At 46.5% G+C, this 16,436-nt stretch overlaps 1 protein-coding gene across 1 annotated transcript; it reads right to left on the minus strand.

Moving 5' to 3' along the window:
• Window positions 1-734: 734 nt before the first annotated feature.
• On the minus strand, window positions 735-15,729 carry CCDC110 (coiled-coil domain containing 110; the record flags this gene model as incomplete). The annotated part of the gene is made up of 8 exons (XM_079779359.1): window positions 735-784; window positions 1,813-3,922; window positions 4,536-4,646; window positions 4,745-4,849; window positions 6,545-6,610; window positions 6,881-6,936; window positions 12,553-12,879; window positions 15,627-15,729. The coding sequence occupies 8 exons, from the start codon at window positions 15,727-15,729 to the stop codon at window positions 735-737; spliced, it is 2,928 nt and encodes a 975-aa protein (XP_079635485.1).
• Between the last annotated feature and the right edge of the window lie 707 nt (window positions 15,730-16,436).

Here is a 16,436-nt window from a genome sequence, read left to right on the forward strand (position 1 = left end):
TTATTTGAGGGTGCTTTATTTGTGACCACCATTGATTTTTTTTTTTTTTTTTACCATTATTGACTCTCCTTTTAATTTTGAAAATGTAACATTAGGTAGTTTCCTGTGAAACAACTTTTCCTCCCCAAACTAGGCCTGGCCAGGGCCTTCCTTTGTTCCAGCCACCCCCTGGTGGTCAGCGCACATCAGAGCGAGTGATCGAACTCCCAGTCTCCCGGTTGAACTCCCATGGGGACACTTTGCATAGTAGCCTTTTATATATATAGATTTGGGTTCCCTAACCTCAGAGCTCTCTCCTGCAATAGAACTGACTGAGGTCCTTTTCCTGCTGTTTATAGGAATTGGGCCTTGGAGAGCCAATGCAAAAAAAGCTAATGTTCTGGCTACTGCTGTTGCTGTAACAAACTGTCCTCTACCGCTGACCCAGGTGTCTCATGTCTTCCACTAGAACTCATGGAACTGTGAGGCTAACATAATAGCCTACAAGCTGGGTGACATCGCATACTGTTCACAGTTCTGGAATGTATATGCAATATGTACTATGTAATATACAATGTATAATATATAACACATAATGTATAAGATACAATATATAAAATTCCAATTTCTAATTAAAAACTAGTCTACTATAATAAATTACAGAGTTAATGTAGTCATATGTAGAAGCAAATTAAAATTATTTTGTAGACAAAAAGTTTTTGCACAAAGGATGTTGAAACATTGATTTTAGAAATTTATTTACATCTCTTGGACGGAAACAATTGATACAGTTTACTTGGAATTCCTGGGAAGAAAGAAGAATTTGTTTTAAGGTGGGAGTGCTGCATATACTTCAGAAAAAAACAATAATTAAAAAAAAACCCTGCTCCCTCCCAAAGTTGCTTTGTGCATATACAATGTATAGAAGTAATATAAATACAATAACATGAATTTTATAAAAAAGAGCAAAACCGTTAAATAATTCCACTATATAATAAATTGGATACAAATCCTATAAAACTAAATTGTATTCATCTTAAAAGTTTCCTCTTTTTAAAATATATTTTTATTGATTTCAGAGAGGAAGGGAGAGGGGGGAGGAGAGAGAGAGAGAGAGAGAGAGAAACATCAATGATGAAAGAGAATCATTGATCGGCTGCCTCCTGCACATCCCCTACTGGGGATCAAGCCCTCAACCCAGGCATGTGCCCTGATGGGGAATTGAACCATATATTGAACCTGCTTTATAGTTCAACTAGAGGCCTGTGCACGGGTGTGGGGTGGGTGTCCCTTAGCCCAGCCTGCACCCTCTCCAATCTGAGACCCCTCGAGGGATGTCTGACTGCCCGTTTAATCCAGGACTGCTGGCTCCCAACTGCTTGCCTGCCTGCCTTCCTGATTGCCCCTAACCGCTTCTGCCTGCCAGCCTGATCATCCCCTAACCACTCCCCTGCCAGCCTGATTGATGTCTAACTGATCCCCTTCCAGCCTGTTTGCCCCCAACTTCACTCCTCTGCCAGCCTGGTCACCCCCAACTGCCCTCCCTTGCAGGCTTGATCGCCCCCAACTGCCCTCCCTTGCAGGCCTGGTCCCTCCCAACTGCCCTCCCCTGCTGGCCATCTTGTGGTGGTCATCTTGTGTCCACATGGGGGCAGCCATCTTGTGTGTTGGAGTGATGGTCAATCTGCATATTACTCTTTTATTAGATAGGATGCTCAACCACTGAGCCACATGGGCCAGGTGAAAAAGTTTCCTTCTTATTACTGTCCTCTGACTATCGCCCAGTAGGCTAAAGGAATCTTACTTTCTATGAATCCACCACAATATACATACCTTTCAATTCAGGAGCTAAAGGCCTATTCCTGGGGCCAGAGGTGTCTCCATAAGTATCATAGTTGTCAAAGTGGAATTTCTCTCTTCTTGATATGTAACCCATTTTTGATAGATCACCATGCTGGCCACACATTTTTTGAGTTAGATTTAAGTATTCTCTTTGAAGATTCCGCATCTCAAACTCCAAGGTGTCCCGCTCATTCTCTATACTTCTCACATAGTTCTCTAAAAGTATTTTGTCTTCTGCAAGTCGACTGATGCTGCTTTCAAATTTTATATTTTCTTGACTATGTTTTTTTAGTTCTTCTTTTAGAATCTGATTATCTGTTTTAATTTCCATGACCATTTTTGATAACATTTCACATTCATTGCCCATTTCGGATAAACTATTCTTATAAATACTTGCTTCTGATTTTGCATTTTTTATTTCATTCCGGAAATTCTCTTCAGTTGTAGACTGGTATGTTTGAATGTTCTCAATTTCTCTTTCCATCATTTGCCTGGCAGCAGTAGCTTCTTGTAATGTTGTTGCAAGACTAACTTTTTCATTATTGACTGTTTCTATTATTTGAAGCAGTGCCTCTTGTTCAGATTTTGCCAATCTTTCTCTCTCTTTCAGCTGCACTATCTCCAGCTGGTTTTCTTTTAGTTCATTTTCAAGCGAGCTTTTTTCCTTTAGGAGCTGGTAGGTTTTCTTCTCTAACATTTCCCTTTCATCTTGTATCAACAGAATATTTGTTTTCATTGATTCCATTTCTATGCTCATTCGATTGTATTCATTATTGACAATGGCCATATCATTTTGAGTTTTCTGTTCTTTACTTTTCAGTTTATCTAATGTTTCTATCATTTGTTGTTTCTCCAAAGAAAGTTGACTATTTTTTTCCTCTAGAGTTTTATTTTGTCCTTGGAGAACATTATATTGACTAATTACTTTTTTCAATTCTTTAATACATTCTTTGCCATCTTCTTCTGTCTTAATTAATTGGGACTGAATAGTGTTCTTTTCTTCAACCAAATCCTTAAGTTGCTTTTCATATATTTCAATTTTCTGTATCAGAGATTGTGTGGTAAAGACCAGAGGTTTTATTTTGGTCTTAAGGGTTAGATTTTCATTCTCCAGCTCTGCTACTTTTTTCTGTATCTGCAGAGATTCTTTTAGGTAATTCTGTAAGTACTGAATTTTTGCAACACACTGCTCAGTCATGGAGTTGACTTTGGATGCTTTCTCATTTTCAAATATTATTGGTCCTCGTTTTACTACAAGTGGTTGCCTTTCTTTGTCGTTCATTTCATATTTTGTTGAGTCAAAGAATGACGGTGTAAATGGAAGTCTGGAATGGAATTTTAAATCTGCAGTATTTTTGTTAGTGATAGGAATTTCTTTATTGTTTTTCTCATTCTTCTTTCCCCTATGTGTTTCACTCCTCGACAGTTTTTTACATTTTCTACAAAAATTCAGATGGAATTTTGACACTGATTCCCTGAGTGGGAGTAATTTGTTTATTAATGCCTCTAATTCTAAAATTCGCTTTGATTTTATATCTTCATTTAAGTTACTTTCCATATTTTCACCCTTAATAAAGTTAATTTTGTCCTTGTGAATGGGGGACAGGTCATATGGAGTATTACTTTGAACATCTGTATCCATCTTCAAAGTTTGAAGTTCATTTGTGAGCGCCAGTTCCCTGTCTTGTGACGTTTGAAGCTCTTCCTTCATTTGCTTGATAGAATGGCAAATATCATCTAAATTTTCACGAAATCCCTGCTTGGGGAAGGGCACAGCAATTTTGGAATTACCCAGAATTACTGTATCAGCTTGAGGCATAACATTTGGAGGTGCATTAGCTAGAAAACTATACATGTTATAATTCTTCAACATGTCGGAATTTTCTGAAGTGTTCATAATTACGTTTGAGGCTGAATTATCCATTGAAGTTCTTAGAGTTAATATGTCCTTGAAATGTATCTGGGGTGGAATATTTACACTTGGAGAGAGACTGTTGCCAGTATCGCTACTGAATTTTTCTTCCCTTGAAGGAAGAGTCCTCGAGTCCTCAAAATGATGAATTTTCTCCACAGGGAAGATTTCTTCTTGATTCTCTATAGGCTAGTAACAATAAAAAGCACCCTGTAAATGTGCTGTCATTTGCCACATGACCAACATACTAAGATAACATGTTGTGGAGGATTTGTTTTTGCAAGCAAACGAACATTTTAATCACATCGACAGCAAAGAAGCCCAACAAGTGTGATTCATTTCCTCCAGAAAAATCTATCTGTAACTCTGGTCTTTGCAATTTGCTTAGAAAGTATACTTATTTCCTTCAGGGGTGAGATACATGGGCCAACCCCTCAATTTCAGAAATAGACATTTAACCTCTCTCAAGAGACCATCACAGATGGTTGGGAAAGATAGAAGCAAGAGGCCAAATGGAAGTTTAAAGAAAAATGGATATTTCTATTTCTCGGCTATTTGTCTCCCTCAGGTTGCATTCCTAGTTCCAGATGATTCCAGGGCCGTGAGTATCCTGAAAATGTGAGTGCTAATCAGTATAGACACAGGGACACTGGTACGGACCTGTTCTAGTGCATTCACCCCGGGTCTAGGTCAATCCTAAAGTAGAAAAACTCAAAAGTGGACAGATAGGCAATAACAACTGCCTGGTATTCCATTTACTTGGGAGTCTTTGGGTATCTGGACTAAGTTAAATGCCCTTCACACACGCTCCGAAGGGAAAGGGGATGTTGCAGAAGTATGGGGGTAAACGCACGCCTTTTAGGGTTTTCAGGACAGGAATTTCCTTCTTTTCCTCTCTGACAATCCAGTCGCCCTGTGAAGAAGGGGAAAATGTAAAGTTGGAGATAAACTGGTTGTGATAACATTTTTGAAATACCCAACTATAGAATGATTTTGTACAGAATAACATACCTTTTCATGGTGTGTGTTGAATACTAGACTTTTTTCTGAGCTAAATTGTGGGTTTTCTACTTCAATAATACTTTTGTTCAGTATTTCACTGATTTCAGATTGTACCTTTAAAAAGATAATTCGAGAATGTTAGAATTTGATTTCAGGTTTATAAACTTATGAATGTCCAGGAGTACTAGTATAATTAAAAGATAACTTTTAATTTCCCACATGTAAAAATTCTTTCCCATCACATAAAATATAAATTAAAACTTAACTTATTGTGATCTATATAATTAAATATATCTTTAATAAAGTGATCCCCTTATTATGTGATTATAAAATTAGAAAGACTAAACGTAGGAAAACAATAAAATCTTATGCAGTATATTCAAATAGTTTTAGATGTTTGATTGTTACATTGTTGAATGCATCCGAGACCTCTGACCTCTGACATCAGAATGGAACCTAGTCTGTCACCCTCAGGAGTTCTATCTTCTCTTCCCATTTCCCTGAAATTGCTTTTAGTACAAAAATATTGGGGGGAAGTTTATATCGAGTCTTTAGTGAATAAGTGTTGTGTTCTGCAGCCCCAATATTTACACCCAAACCTCCTCTTCACGCTAGCCTGCATTCCTTCTGGGTCAAGTCCATGCAGCGCTGGTGATACTGACCCCACCTCCAGCTCCAGGCGTGGTAGGTGACTCAGCGCTAACCAGTGGGGGCATTGCCTCCCTTGGCACGTGATTGGTTCCAGCCCCTATGTGACTGGGCCTGGGCCAATCAGAATCAGGCCGGGAACCTCAGTAGAAACTGGGAAGAGGGAAAAGCATGGTCCCCTCTCTGTCTGGCTGGGATCTGGAGGGAGAAAGGTGTGGGACGCCTAGCAGCCCCTCCATCACTGCGTGGAGTCTGAGGATCCATTACTGTGGAAAGCAGACAGGGAGCGTGACAGGCTCCTTGATGACCTGAGTCCTGATCACGTGACTTCAGCCTTCCCCGAGTGAAAATCCCTAGGGTTTTCAGTTACCCCCTGCTAGTGCACTTGCCCCCTTAGTCAGTTTGGGTTAAATTTTGTCATTATTATTATTATTATTATTATTATTATTAAAATATATTGTTGTTTTTTTTTACAGAGAGGAAGGGAGAGGAATAGAGAGTTAGAAACATCGATGAGAGAGAAACATCTATCAGCCGCCTCCTGCACACCCCCTACTGGGGATGTGCCTGCAACTAAGGTACATGCCCTTGATGGGAATCGAACCTGGGACCCGTCAGTCCACAGGCCGATGCTCTATCCACTGAGCCAAACCGATTAGGGCTATTATTTTTTTTCTTAAAATATATTTTTATTGACTTCAGAGAGGAAGGGAGAGGGAGAGAGAGACTGAAACATCAATGATGACAGAGAATCATTGATTGGCTGCCTCCTGCACACCTCCCACTGGGGATGGAGCCAGCATCACCAGCATGTGCCCTTGACCGGAATCAAACCCAGGACCCTTCCGTCCGCAGGCTGATGCTCAATCCACTGAGCCAAACAGGCTAAGGCAGATTTTGTATCATTTATAATGAGAGTCCCTGTCTGTAGACTATATATAGTCAGTCTAAAAAAAAACAAACACACCAGTGAGCGCTATTTCTTTTTGTCTCATATCCGAGTATATATAACAGAATATAGTTTCCCCCAAATGCTGAGCCTAGGAATGTTGTGGCCTCTCGTATATTACGTTCGGTATCTGCTGACCAACTGGCCCGGGGTCCTCAGGTATCCATGTGGATGATCGGTTCTGTTTGGATATTTCCCGTGAGCAGACGTACCATGCTGACATTCTGCAGAGTCTGCATGCGGAGAGCCTGAAACGACTCCAGTTGGTGCTGCAGGGCCTGTAACACAGTGAACAAGGCGTGGGGTTGAGCGTTTCGGGGAGGCGAACCTGTGCTTGAATTGTCATGGCTTTGTGTTAATATCCCTGAAGATGCCATTTAGCAGGAAGGACCCCAGGAAGGCCAGGTGACGCACAGTCTTCGCCATGCTTGCTAACTCCAATGCATTTTCCTGAAGATTCTTGTGGAAAACCCATACGCATTGAGAAATTATTTCTGAAAACGACCAGCCTTTTGCAAACATGTTTGGAGAAAATAAAACATACTCACTTTCAGTGCCGACTGTGGTTGAGCTTGATTTTCTGATTCTGCTATGCAGCCGTATTCTGAAAAGAAAAATGGAACAACCGTGTGGTTTCTTCTCTAAGTTTTGTTTTTGAGCAACTGTCATGGGAAGCAGTCTCCTGTTCTGGGTGGTGAGGCGAAGAGGTGATGAGCATCTGAGGTTCACATTAGGAAGAACCCAAGGCCAGTCACATAGTAAGTTTAAGAAAGAATTGTTTTCACTTAAAGTATCTCGCTGAGGTTGTAAAAGTGGTTTGACTTGTAACACCAAACTTGAAACTTTCAAAAACTCAAATATTTTTAAAAAAATGTATTTTATTGATTTTTTACAGAGAGGAAGGGGGAGGGATAGAGAGTTAGAAACATCGATGAGAGAGAGAAATATCGATCAGCTGCCTTCTGCACACCCCCTATTGGGGATGTGCCCACAACCAAGGTACATGCCCTTGACCGGAATCGAACCTGGGACCCTTCAGTCTGCGGGTCGATTCTCTATCCACAGAGCCAAACTGGTCAGGGCCAAATATTTTTGTTTGTTTCTGGGATATAAACTATATGCATGTTTTTGGTAAAAATACTAATAATCCTCATGTTATGAGAGACCCGTGGCAAACTACTGTATGGGCCTTAGTGCCCATGAAACAGCCATGTAATATTCTTTCTCCTTATCATGGGAAACAAGTTGGATTGACGGAGCCTGAGTTTTGCCACGCTCTTACAGTCGTGTAAAGATCCGCGTGTTCCCTCCCAGAAAATAGGCTGCAGAGCTGCATCAGGGGGAGACTACACACATTTCCTGACACACACACCCCTTGGTTCCAATGGTTGGCTACTCCCTTACTTGGTAAATTGTTAGAATTTAAAAACAATGCAGTGTCTGGATGAAATGAAAGTTAGGAGAAAATGTGCCCCCTAAGCCAGTGGTCGGCAAACTCATTAGTCAACAGAGCCAAATATCAACAGTACAACGATTGAAATTTCTTTTGAGAGCCTAAAACTGACTTCAGCGCCTGGGCCACGAAGTTTCAATCGCACTGTACGTGCGCGCCCGCACGTGGTATTTTGTGGAAGAGCCATACTCAAGGGGCCAAAGAGCCGCATGTGGCTCGCGAGCCGCAGTTTGCCGACCACTGCCCTAATCTGACAAGTTCTGCCCTACGCGAAGGTTTTTTTTTTTTTTAAATATCTACTTTTGTTATTTTTATTTATTTATTTATTTATTTATTTATTTATTTATTTTTAATCCTCACCTGCAGGCATTTTTTCCATTGATTTTTAGGGAGAGGGAGGGACAGAAACACCGATGTGAGAGACACACATCGATTGGTTGCCTCCCAAATACCCCTGACCAGGGCAGGGAGCCTGCAACCCAGGTACGTGCCCTTGACTGGGATCGAACCCGTGACCCTTCAGTCCACAGGCCGACGCTCTATCCACTGAGCCAAACTGGCCAGGGCCTGAAGCGAAGGTTGTGAGAGAGGTCAGCACGTCTTCTTTGGCACGACAGTCTGCCAGACTGCCCGATCTTCCGTAAGCTGGTGGCAAAGTATGACCCCTCCCTGCCCACTGGCCCTCATCACTGAGAGGGCAACTCGGGCCCAGAGCCTGGAGCCATTTAGCCAACTGAAGAATTCCACCTTCACGGCGGGGGGGTGGGGTTCGGGGGGGGGGGCGGTGGGCAGGCAGGGCCAGCAGGTGCATTGGGGTGTTGCTCAGCTTTGCATCAGACTGGGGAAGAAATGGGAGCTGAGACGCTGACCTCAGGTGAAAAGGAATGCGATGGAGGTGTGGACCAGTGCAGCAAAGCTTCCTAAAGTTCTTCAGACCCTAAAACAGCCTCTGCTGATGTACTCGGAGAGATCAAAGTGCAAATCCTAGAATTCCACCACCCAGAGCGAGCTGTTGTTAACTTGGAGTACTCCCCCGACCTCCCCCCCCAACCCCGCCAGGCATGCATGTGGAAAAAACAGAATGATTTTAGAACGTGGGGTCATGTTACACATGCTACTTGAAAATAAATGGCATCAAATTTACGTTTAATAGAATAAAAACTACAAATTATTGCTAGTATTCAGATCTTTTTTTTCACCACATGAGAGATTATTTCCTCGGAGAGCACTCTAAACTAATGAAAATATACCAGGAAGAGGGATATGAGGTTGGAATTTTAATTTTTTTTAATAACAAGCATTTCTATTGTACTCAGTGTTGACTTACTCCCTGCCAAGAGCACCGTTATGAGAAAATGAGCATCATTCTTCCTCCCACAGCTGCTCCCCAATTGTTATGATATTTGCTAGTTATATTGTTTTCACACTGTGAAGCTTTATGATGTTTAATTTTGTCCTGTAACCATCATTTCCACAAAGCCATTTAACACACAGCTAGGATATTGTTATTGCAAATAATTTCAGCCCAACTTGGTTCTTCATGGATTTACTGCCCACAATTCCATCTCCTTCAGGCACCTGCAGCCGCCACCTCCCTCTTCTCCCTTTGTCTCATTAGGAGGCCTTGCAAGTTCAAGGCTGAAATTCAGGACTTCTTCTTTTTTTTTTTTTTAATATATTTTATTGATTTTTTACAGAGAGGAAGGGAGAGGGACATCGATGAGAGAGAAACATCGATCAGCTGCCTCCTGCACACACCCTACTGGGAATGTGCCCTCAACCAAGGTACGTGCCCTTGACCGGAATCGAACTTGGGACCCTTGAGTCTGCAGGCCGACGCTCTATCCACTGAGCCAAACCGGTTAGGGCAAAATACAGGACTTCTTTTGCTAAAACCAAGTAAGAGAAGTGGGGCCCAAAGAAACCTAAAGACTTAGCTAAGCAAATACAAGCTTGTAAAGAAAGAACATGGAGTTTATACACCGGCCTAGATTTTGTGTCACTTATAACGAGAGTCCCCCCCTCCACCTCTTCTTTCCTGACCACGGTATGCTTACAGTTCCCATGCCGCTCCTTTTCAGATGGCTCACGGGCGCCCTGAGCAACTCCGCTCAGAGTTTCTCTCATCTCGCCTCGCCCTGCCGTGAGCCCCGGGGGTCTAGCCCCCTGAGATACCGTTCTGGAGCCATGGTGTTTTCCTCTGCGCTTCTCTGTGGCCTCATCCCTCGGGGAGTGCCCGGGGGAGGGGAGGCCATGTGGAGCCATGTGGAGCCTTTGTTGGAGGATGTGATTTCTGCTGTCGTGTTGTTCCCTGAGACTCCTGTTAGAAATCCAGTGGGAGGTGCATCCTGTTTCCACAGGAAATACTTTTTTTTTTTTAAATATATATTTTTATTGATTTCAGAGAGGAAGGGAGAGGGAGGGAGAGATAGAAACAGCAATGATGAGAGAGAATCATTGATCAACTGCCTCCTGCACGCACCCTACTGGGGATCGAGCCCGCAATCCGGGCATGTGCCCTGGCTGGGAATCGAACCGTGACCTCCGGGTTCATAGGTCGACGCTCAACCACTGAGCCACGCCGGCTGGGCCAAGGGCAGTTTCTGTGCAGTGACAAGGACAGAGCCCAAAGGAAGTGTCTTGAGAAGGGAGCGGACTGTGGAGGTCTGTCCAGCACGGAGGACAGGCCCTTCTTTCTCGTTTTACTATGGGAGCGACTAGGAGCCTAATGGAAGAGGGTCCATGCTGGGAGAGATGTGAAGAGCAAGAAGGATTTTCCAAGCCTGGGAGCACGTAGTGGGCCTGCTGGCTGCTGGAGCTATAGGAGACAGGCAGGAGGAGATTCTGAGAACGAGGGAGGCTGATTGCGGAAGCTGAGTGGGAACTGCAGCAGAGAGAGGCCTCGCAGGCCGTGACCTTTGATTGAGACGGGAAGGCAGAGGGTGTGGGTACCCAGCTAGGTAGGCTCGCAGATTTGAAAGCCGCAGTGAAGGAGTGTGGGTCTGACTGCTTCTATTTTTTTTCCTGTACTGTGAGATCCTGTGACCAGTTGAGAGGGAGTGGCGAGAGGCGTGGACCCACGGAGAGTGAAATAGTCATCTTGGAGAGGGTTTGGAAAAGCATTTTCTGGGAAATAGAGTAAGTTTCCCCAACAGCACTGAGCTGCGTGGTGTGACTCAGAGTGAGTGTTTCCCCAGCAGTGTTCAGGGGACTCAGTGACAGTACAGAGCAGGCAGAGGGGTGGATTTTTCTGTTTTTTTTTTTTTTTTTTTTAAAGCTATTCAAGTAAGTTTTTGTTCTTCTTATGAGTTTCTTATGGCCGCTGTTTATTTCCAAAGGAAAGAAATACTTAAAAAAAAAAAAAACCACAGAGAGTTCTGGAATTCTGGAATCGGAAGAGAAAGAATCATAGAAGTACAGGAGGGCGAACACAATCTACACGGCCATTTAGGCCCCTGCGACAGGCACAGTATTGGGGGGTGGAGGTTGGGGGGGTGCAGACCACGGAGAGGCTCAGGGCCCAGCCCTGAAGAAGCTCACGCTCCCGGGAGTGCATGCACTAGGGTTCACACTACGTTAGACGTGAATTCGCTAGCCGTGTCCTCTGGGAGTGTCAGAAGTGAGAAACAAGGTAATTACGGTGGAATGGCGTGGAGGGGGTTAAGTAAAGGTCTGGGGATTTACTCTGAAGCTCAGTGCACACAGGAAGTCTTGGGTGCGGGAATCCCGTGCTGGTCTCGGCTCTCGGGGTCACCCCTTCTCTCAGCACCTCTGTGCCCGGATTACCCATATTCCACATGTAGGTTATGTGCCCTGGGGGTCCGAGCCTGGCCCATCAGCTAGGTAGCGCCTTCCACCCACCGTGCTCTGCTTCCTCCGAGAGGCCTGCAGCCTCGGCAAGAGACTCCAATGTTCCGACTGCCCTGCTGGCTGGGTATTCACACACGCCCTTGGCACGCTTAGCTGGAGCTTGTCAATGGAGCTCTGTGGTTACTTCAAACACCCTCCGCACAGAATACCCTAAATATTAGCCCATAAATATTTACTATAAGAAGTATTGCTTTGCTGAAATCGGTTTGGCTCAGTGGATAGAGCGCCGGCCTGCGGACTCAAGGGTCCCAGGTTCGATTCTGGTCAAGGGCACGTACCTTGGTTGCGGGCACATCCCCAGTAGGGGGTGTGCAAGAGGCAGCTGATCGATGTTTCTAACTCTCTATCCCTCTCTCTTCCTCTCTGTAAAAAATCAATAAAATATATTAATAATAAAAAAAGAAGTATTGCTTTTGGAAAAAGGATATGTCTTTCCGGTGTCTCAAAAAAAAAAAAAATCAACAGGTCCTGTTTGGTGTTGAGCGAACCAGTAGAGTACAGTGTGGTGTTTAAGGCCTGGATCTGGACCGAACCCACTGAACACTGGGCTCTGTTACTTGCTACCTGTGTGACCTTGGGAGTTTGTGGACCTCTCCGTGCCTCAGTTTCCTCACTCCTAATATGGGGATAATGGTAGTACCTACTTCAGAGGGCTGTTGTGAGATCAAACGAGTTGATGCACTTAAATGCTCTGAACAACATCCGGCACAGAGGGATGCGCTGTTTTGGCTGTTCTTAATCTGCCCCATATACTAGCTCCTGGGAGTACGCCCGTGCTGGGAGCACAGCCCTGGCGCCGGTGGGTGTAAGCCATGGACCCGACACCCGTCGTCAAAAGGCAGACACGCTCCTCACGCCCTCGCCCTGCCCCGGGAGCTTTGGTCCCGGAGGGTTTACCTGTTCCGCTGCCGCCGCTTTCCTTTGCCCCCTCAGAGGAATTTAGGATCTTGGACGCTGAAAGGAGGACGCAGTCGACTTCATCCCTTTCCCGATGAAGCTTTTCTGTAACGGAACCAGACGTGGCTTTTGGTGTCGGTGGGAGCAGGGAGGCGGGGCGCGGGGATTCGGGACGCCGATGCCCTAAGAGGCCACCAGAGGGCGCGCCGGGGCCACGCAGCGGCGGCTGGAGCCGGCGGCTTGGAGGCGGGAAGCTGTAGCTGGGCGCAGGGATGGAGGCGGCATGTTTCTGGGGTGAGCCGGGTGTGCGGGTGTGCGGGTGTGCGGCTAGTCGAGAAGACCCGGATGGTCTGGATGGGATGGTCTAGAGACTCTAGGGGGTGGAGGGGCCAGGCCCGGGGAGGCGGCCCCCTCCACGCCCCATCCACTGACCACAGGTTCCCCTCTAGGGGCTGACCCCGTCCAGGCTCTCACCCGGGCTCATTTCTGCTGCTCAAGCTCTCCTTTCTTCCCAACTGCCTTCTCTCCTGCATTCCGCTCAGTTGCTTCCCGCTGGGGCAGCCCGTTGCCTGGTAACGGGATGGTTTGGTCGCCAGAGGCGCACGTGGGCGCGAGCATGGGTGGGGGTAGGGGGAGGAAGAAGGCGCGCGCTGGGGCCCGGGGTCCGGGGTCCGGGGTCCGGGGTCCGGGGTCTCGGGCCCGGGACGCCCGCCCCCCTGCACCCCCAGCCGCACCTGGGACACCTGCAGGTGAGAGGGTCCACCCTTTGCTGTGCCCCCCAACCCGGGGGCCGTCTCCCTAGGGCGGTTTTCTCCTCCCCGTCCTCCTGGTGGCCCAGAACTCGCTGGTCCAAAGCTGTGCGGAGACAAGGGACTGGGTGGAGACAGGCAGACACTTGGGGGCTTTTGCCTTTTCCTGATCTCGGTTTCGTTGTCTGTTTGCTTGACGCTGTGTTGCTCCTCTTATGTCCGCCCTTTCATCGGAGCAGTCCCAGCTGTGGGGGTTTGAACGGCCGAGGACCGATATTGTAAAGGGCTTTCGTTCGCTGTGGTTAAGAGAAGACACCTGTTTCCTCCAATAATGAACTTAAAAGTAGCGGTGCATTACAATAGACACATTAAAGCTGTCCCCGTGTGCGAACGCCCTCGCCCTCGGCAAGCCACCGCTGAAGCGCACGTGGCCTTGGAGGCGGCGTGGTCAGCTAAGGGCTGGTTGGCCCACCGTCCACTTTTGTCCCGCTCAGAAAATGGCGCTCTTTAAGTAAACGCTTTAAATGAGTAGATATTAATTTTGCAATAACATCCATTACAGATTTTGAAGGGAAAATGTAGACCAAAAATACCCCCACTACACAATGTCTCAATACCCCCGACTACATAGATGTATCTCTTTTTTTAAAAAAAAGTATATTTTATTGATTTTTTACAGAGGAAGGGAGAGGGATAGAGAGCAAAACATCGATCAGCTGCCTCCTGCACACTCCCCACTGGGGATGTGCCCGCAACCAAGGTACATGCCCTTGACCGGAATCGAACCTGGGACCCTTGAGTCTGCAGGCTGAGCCAAACCAGTCAGGGCCATGGATGTATCTCTTACAAGGACACACTTCAACGTGGGCCCAATAGAACATTTTGGAAATTAACATTGATACATACTTACCCTCTATCATCAGACCCCAGGCAAGTGTCACCCGTCCTCCCGATAATGCCCTTTGTAACAGTGAAGGGTCCTGTCCAGAATCTTGTATACATGCAGCTGTCATGACACGTCTCTTCACTCAGATCCCCTGGCCTCGGCATTTCCTACTTTATTCAGTGGGCGAAAGCGGATCCTCGTCGGTGGTGAACCTGGTGGACACTGCTGTTTACGGGTCCCTCACGGGGCCCGTGGGAGTTTCTCTAGCTGGCTTCTGTGTACTTCCGACACGCCCCCCGCATTCCTGGAGCCCTTCTTCATGTTCTTCACGGACCAGATCTCCCAGGCTCCTCCTGTCCTCTGCCTGCCCAGCCTGTGAGCCGGCCATTTCTCCAAGGAGCCTTTGCCTCTTGGAGAGGAGAATGGTTTTCAACAGCCAGGATGTGAGTGCTAAGCATGCACGTGGCTACCCAGGCATAGCTGCTCACAGGCCATCTCAGTGGACAGAGCTAGGGAATGTGTGCGTGCACGTGTATTTACACACACACACACACACACACACACACCTGTATTATTTCTATATCTATCTATCTATCTATCTATCTATCTATCTATCTATCATCTATATCTATCTATCTATCTATCTATCTATCTATCTATCATCTATATCTATCTATCTATCTATCATCTATATCTATCTATCTATCATCTATATCTATCTATCTATCTATCTATCTATCATCTATATCTATCTATCTATCTATCTATCTATCTATCATCTATATCTATCTATCTATCTATCTATCTATCTATCTATCTATCTATCTCGAGTCCCATGTGTTCACAATACCCCTGGTTTAACATCACAGTGGTCTTTCTCATTTTCTCCATTTCCATGTTTGTAATTTACCAACAGTAAGAAAGTTGACTCTCCTTATCCTTTATGGATTTACTAGGGGCCCAGTGCACGAATTCGTGCACCTTAAAAGGAACTGTGGGCTGTGAGGCTGTGGTGGGCACAGGGGTGGGTCTCGGCCCATCCTCCGTGCCCCTGCCCGGCCTCTCCTGCCGCGGCCCCCGGTCCCGCCACCACCGCTCCCATGCGCTGACTGCGCCGGCCCTGCTCACACCTGCTGATGGCATGGAGCGATTGGGGCCATCGCCAGCAGCGGGTGCGAGCAGGGCTGTTCCTGGCAGTGGGTGTGAGAGGTGGCTGCCGGTCCCGATTGCCCCTCAGGAGCAGGGAGAGGTGGAGAAGCCATGAGGGGTGATCGGGGCCGGCAGCCGCCGCTCGCACCTGCTGACGGCGCAGAAGGCTGATGGACCTTGGGGCTTCAGCAGGGCTGAAAATCTGCATATTATTACCTGCTGCTGAACAGCTGAGGGAATTTCCCCTAACCCCATCATCCGATCATCTTTTCCTGTTTATCAAACTGTACCTGTTTGCATTCCTAAAGGGCCAATGTGCTTCCCAGCAAATAAAAAGTTGTGGATCCGGAGATTCGGAGAGCCCACTTCTCTAGAAAGTGGAGCCTCCCCCATGCCTCCCAGATTAATATTTCTTGTCTAGTCTCTCTCTCCATTTACGTCGCAGCCCCTTCTCCGGATTCCTGAACCCTTGCTGCGAAAAGACTGCGGCAACAAGCTATCGTTAATCATAGCTGAGACCCACAGTATTGGCAACAATAACCTCACCGCTCCTCATGTATAACAAGTTTGGGCATTTGTCCTAAGCCTCGTGCTTGGGCCAGAGAAAGGGGGCCGATGTGCTGGTGACTCAGGGGGTCTCGGCTGGGTTGTGGGCCTCCGACAGCTCGAGGGCTTGATGCCAATGCTCACGCCTCCAGGCCAGCCTTCTTTGAGTTTCCTCTAGTGCAGTGGTCGGCAAACTCATTAGTCAACAAAGCGGCAAACCGCGGCTCACGAGCCGCGGTTGGCCGACCACTGCTAGTGTGTCTATTCAGGAAACAACTTGGTTGTGTCCATTCAGAAAAATGAACCCCACGACTCACCAAGGATCGCCACCGGCCTTGGCTCTTGGGGAAGCTGGTTGCCACTTTAAGAAGGCAGATGGTGGGGATGCTGGGGAAGGGAGGGTCTAATCTGAGACCTTTGGGGTGCTAAAGGGATCGACACGGAGACAGCAAGGCAGCTTGGGAAGGAGTGGATGTGAGGGCTATTTTTAGAATGGCGTGGCGATCTGAGCATGTTTGCAGGCTGAGAAGGGAGAGTGCGGGGCGGAGAGAACC

The sequence above is a fragment of the Cnephaeus nilssonii genome, assembly GCF_951640355.1.
Source record: "Cnephaeus nilssonii genome assembly, chromosome: 8".
NCBI classification, from domain to species: domain Eukaryota; kingdom Metazoa; phylum Chordata; class Mammalia; order Chiroptera; family Vespertilionidae; genus Cnephaeus; species Cnephaeus nilssonii.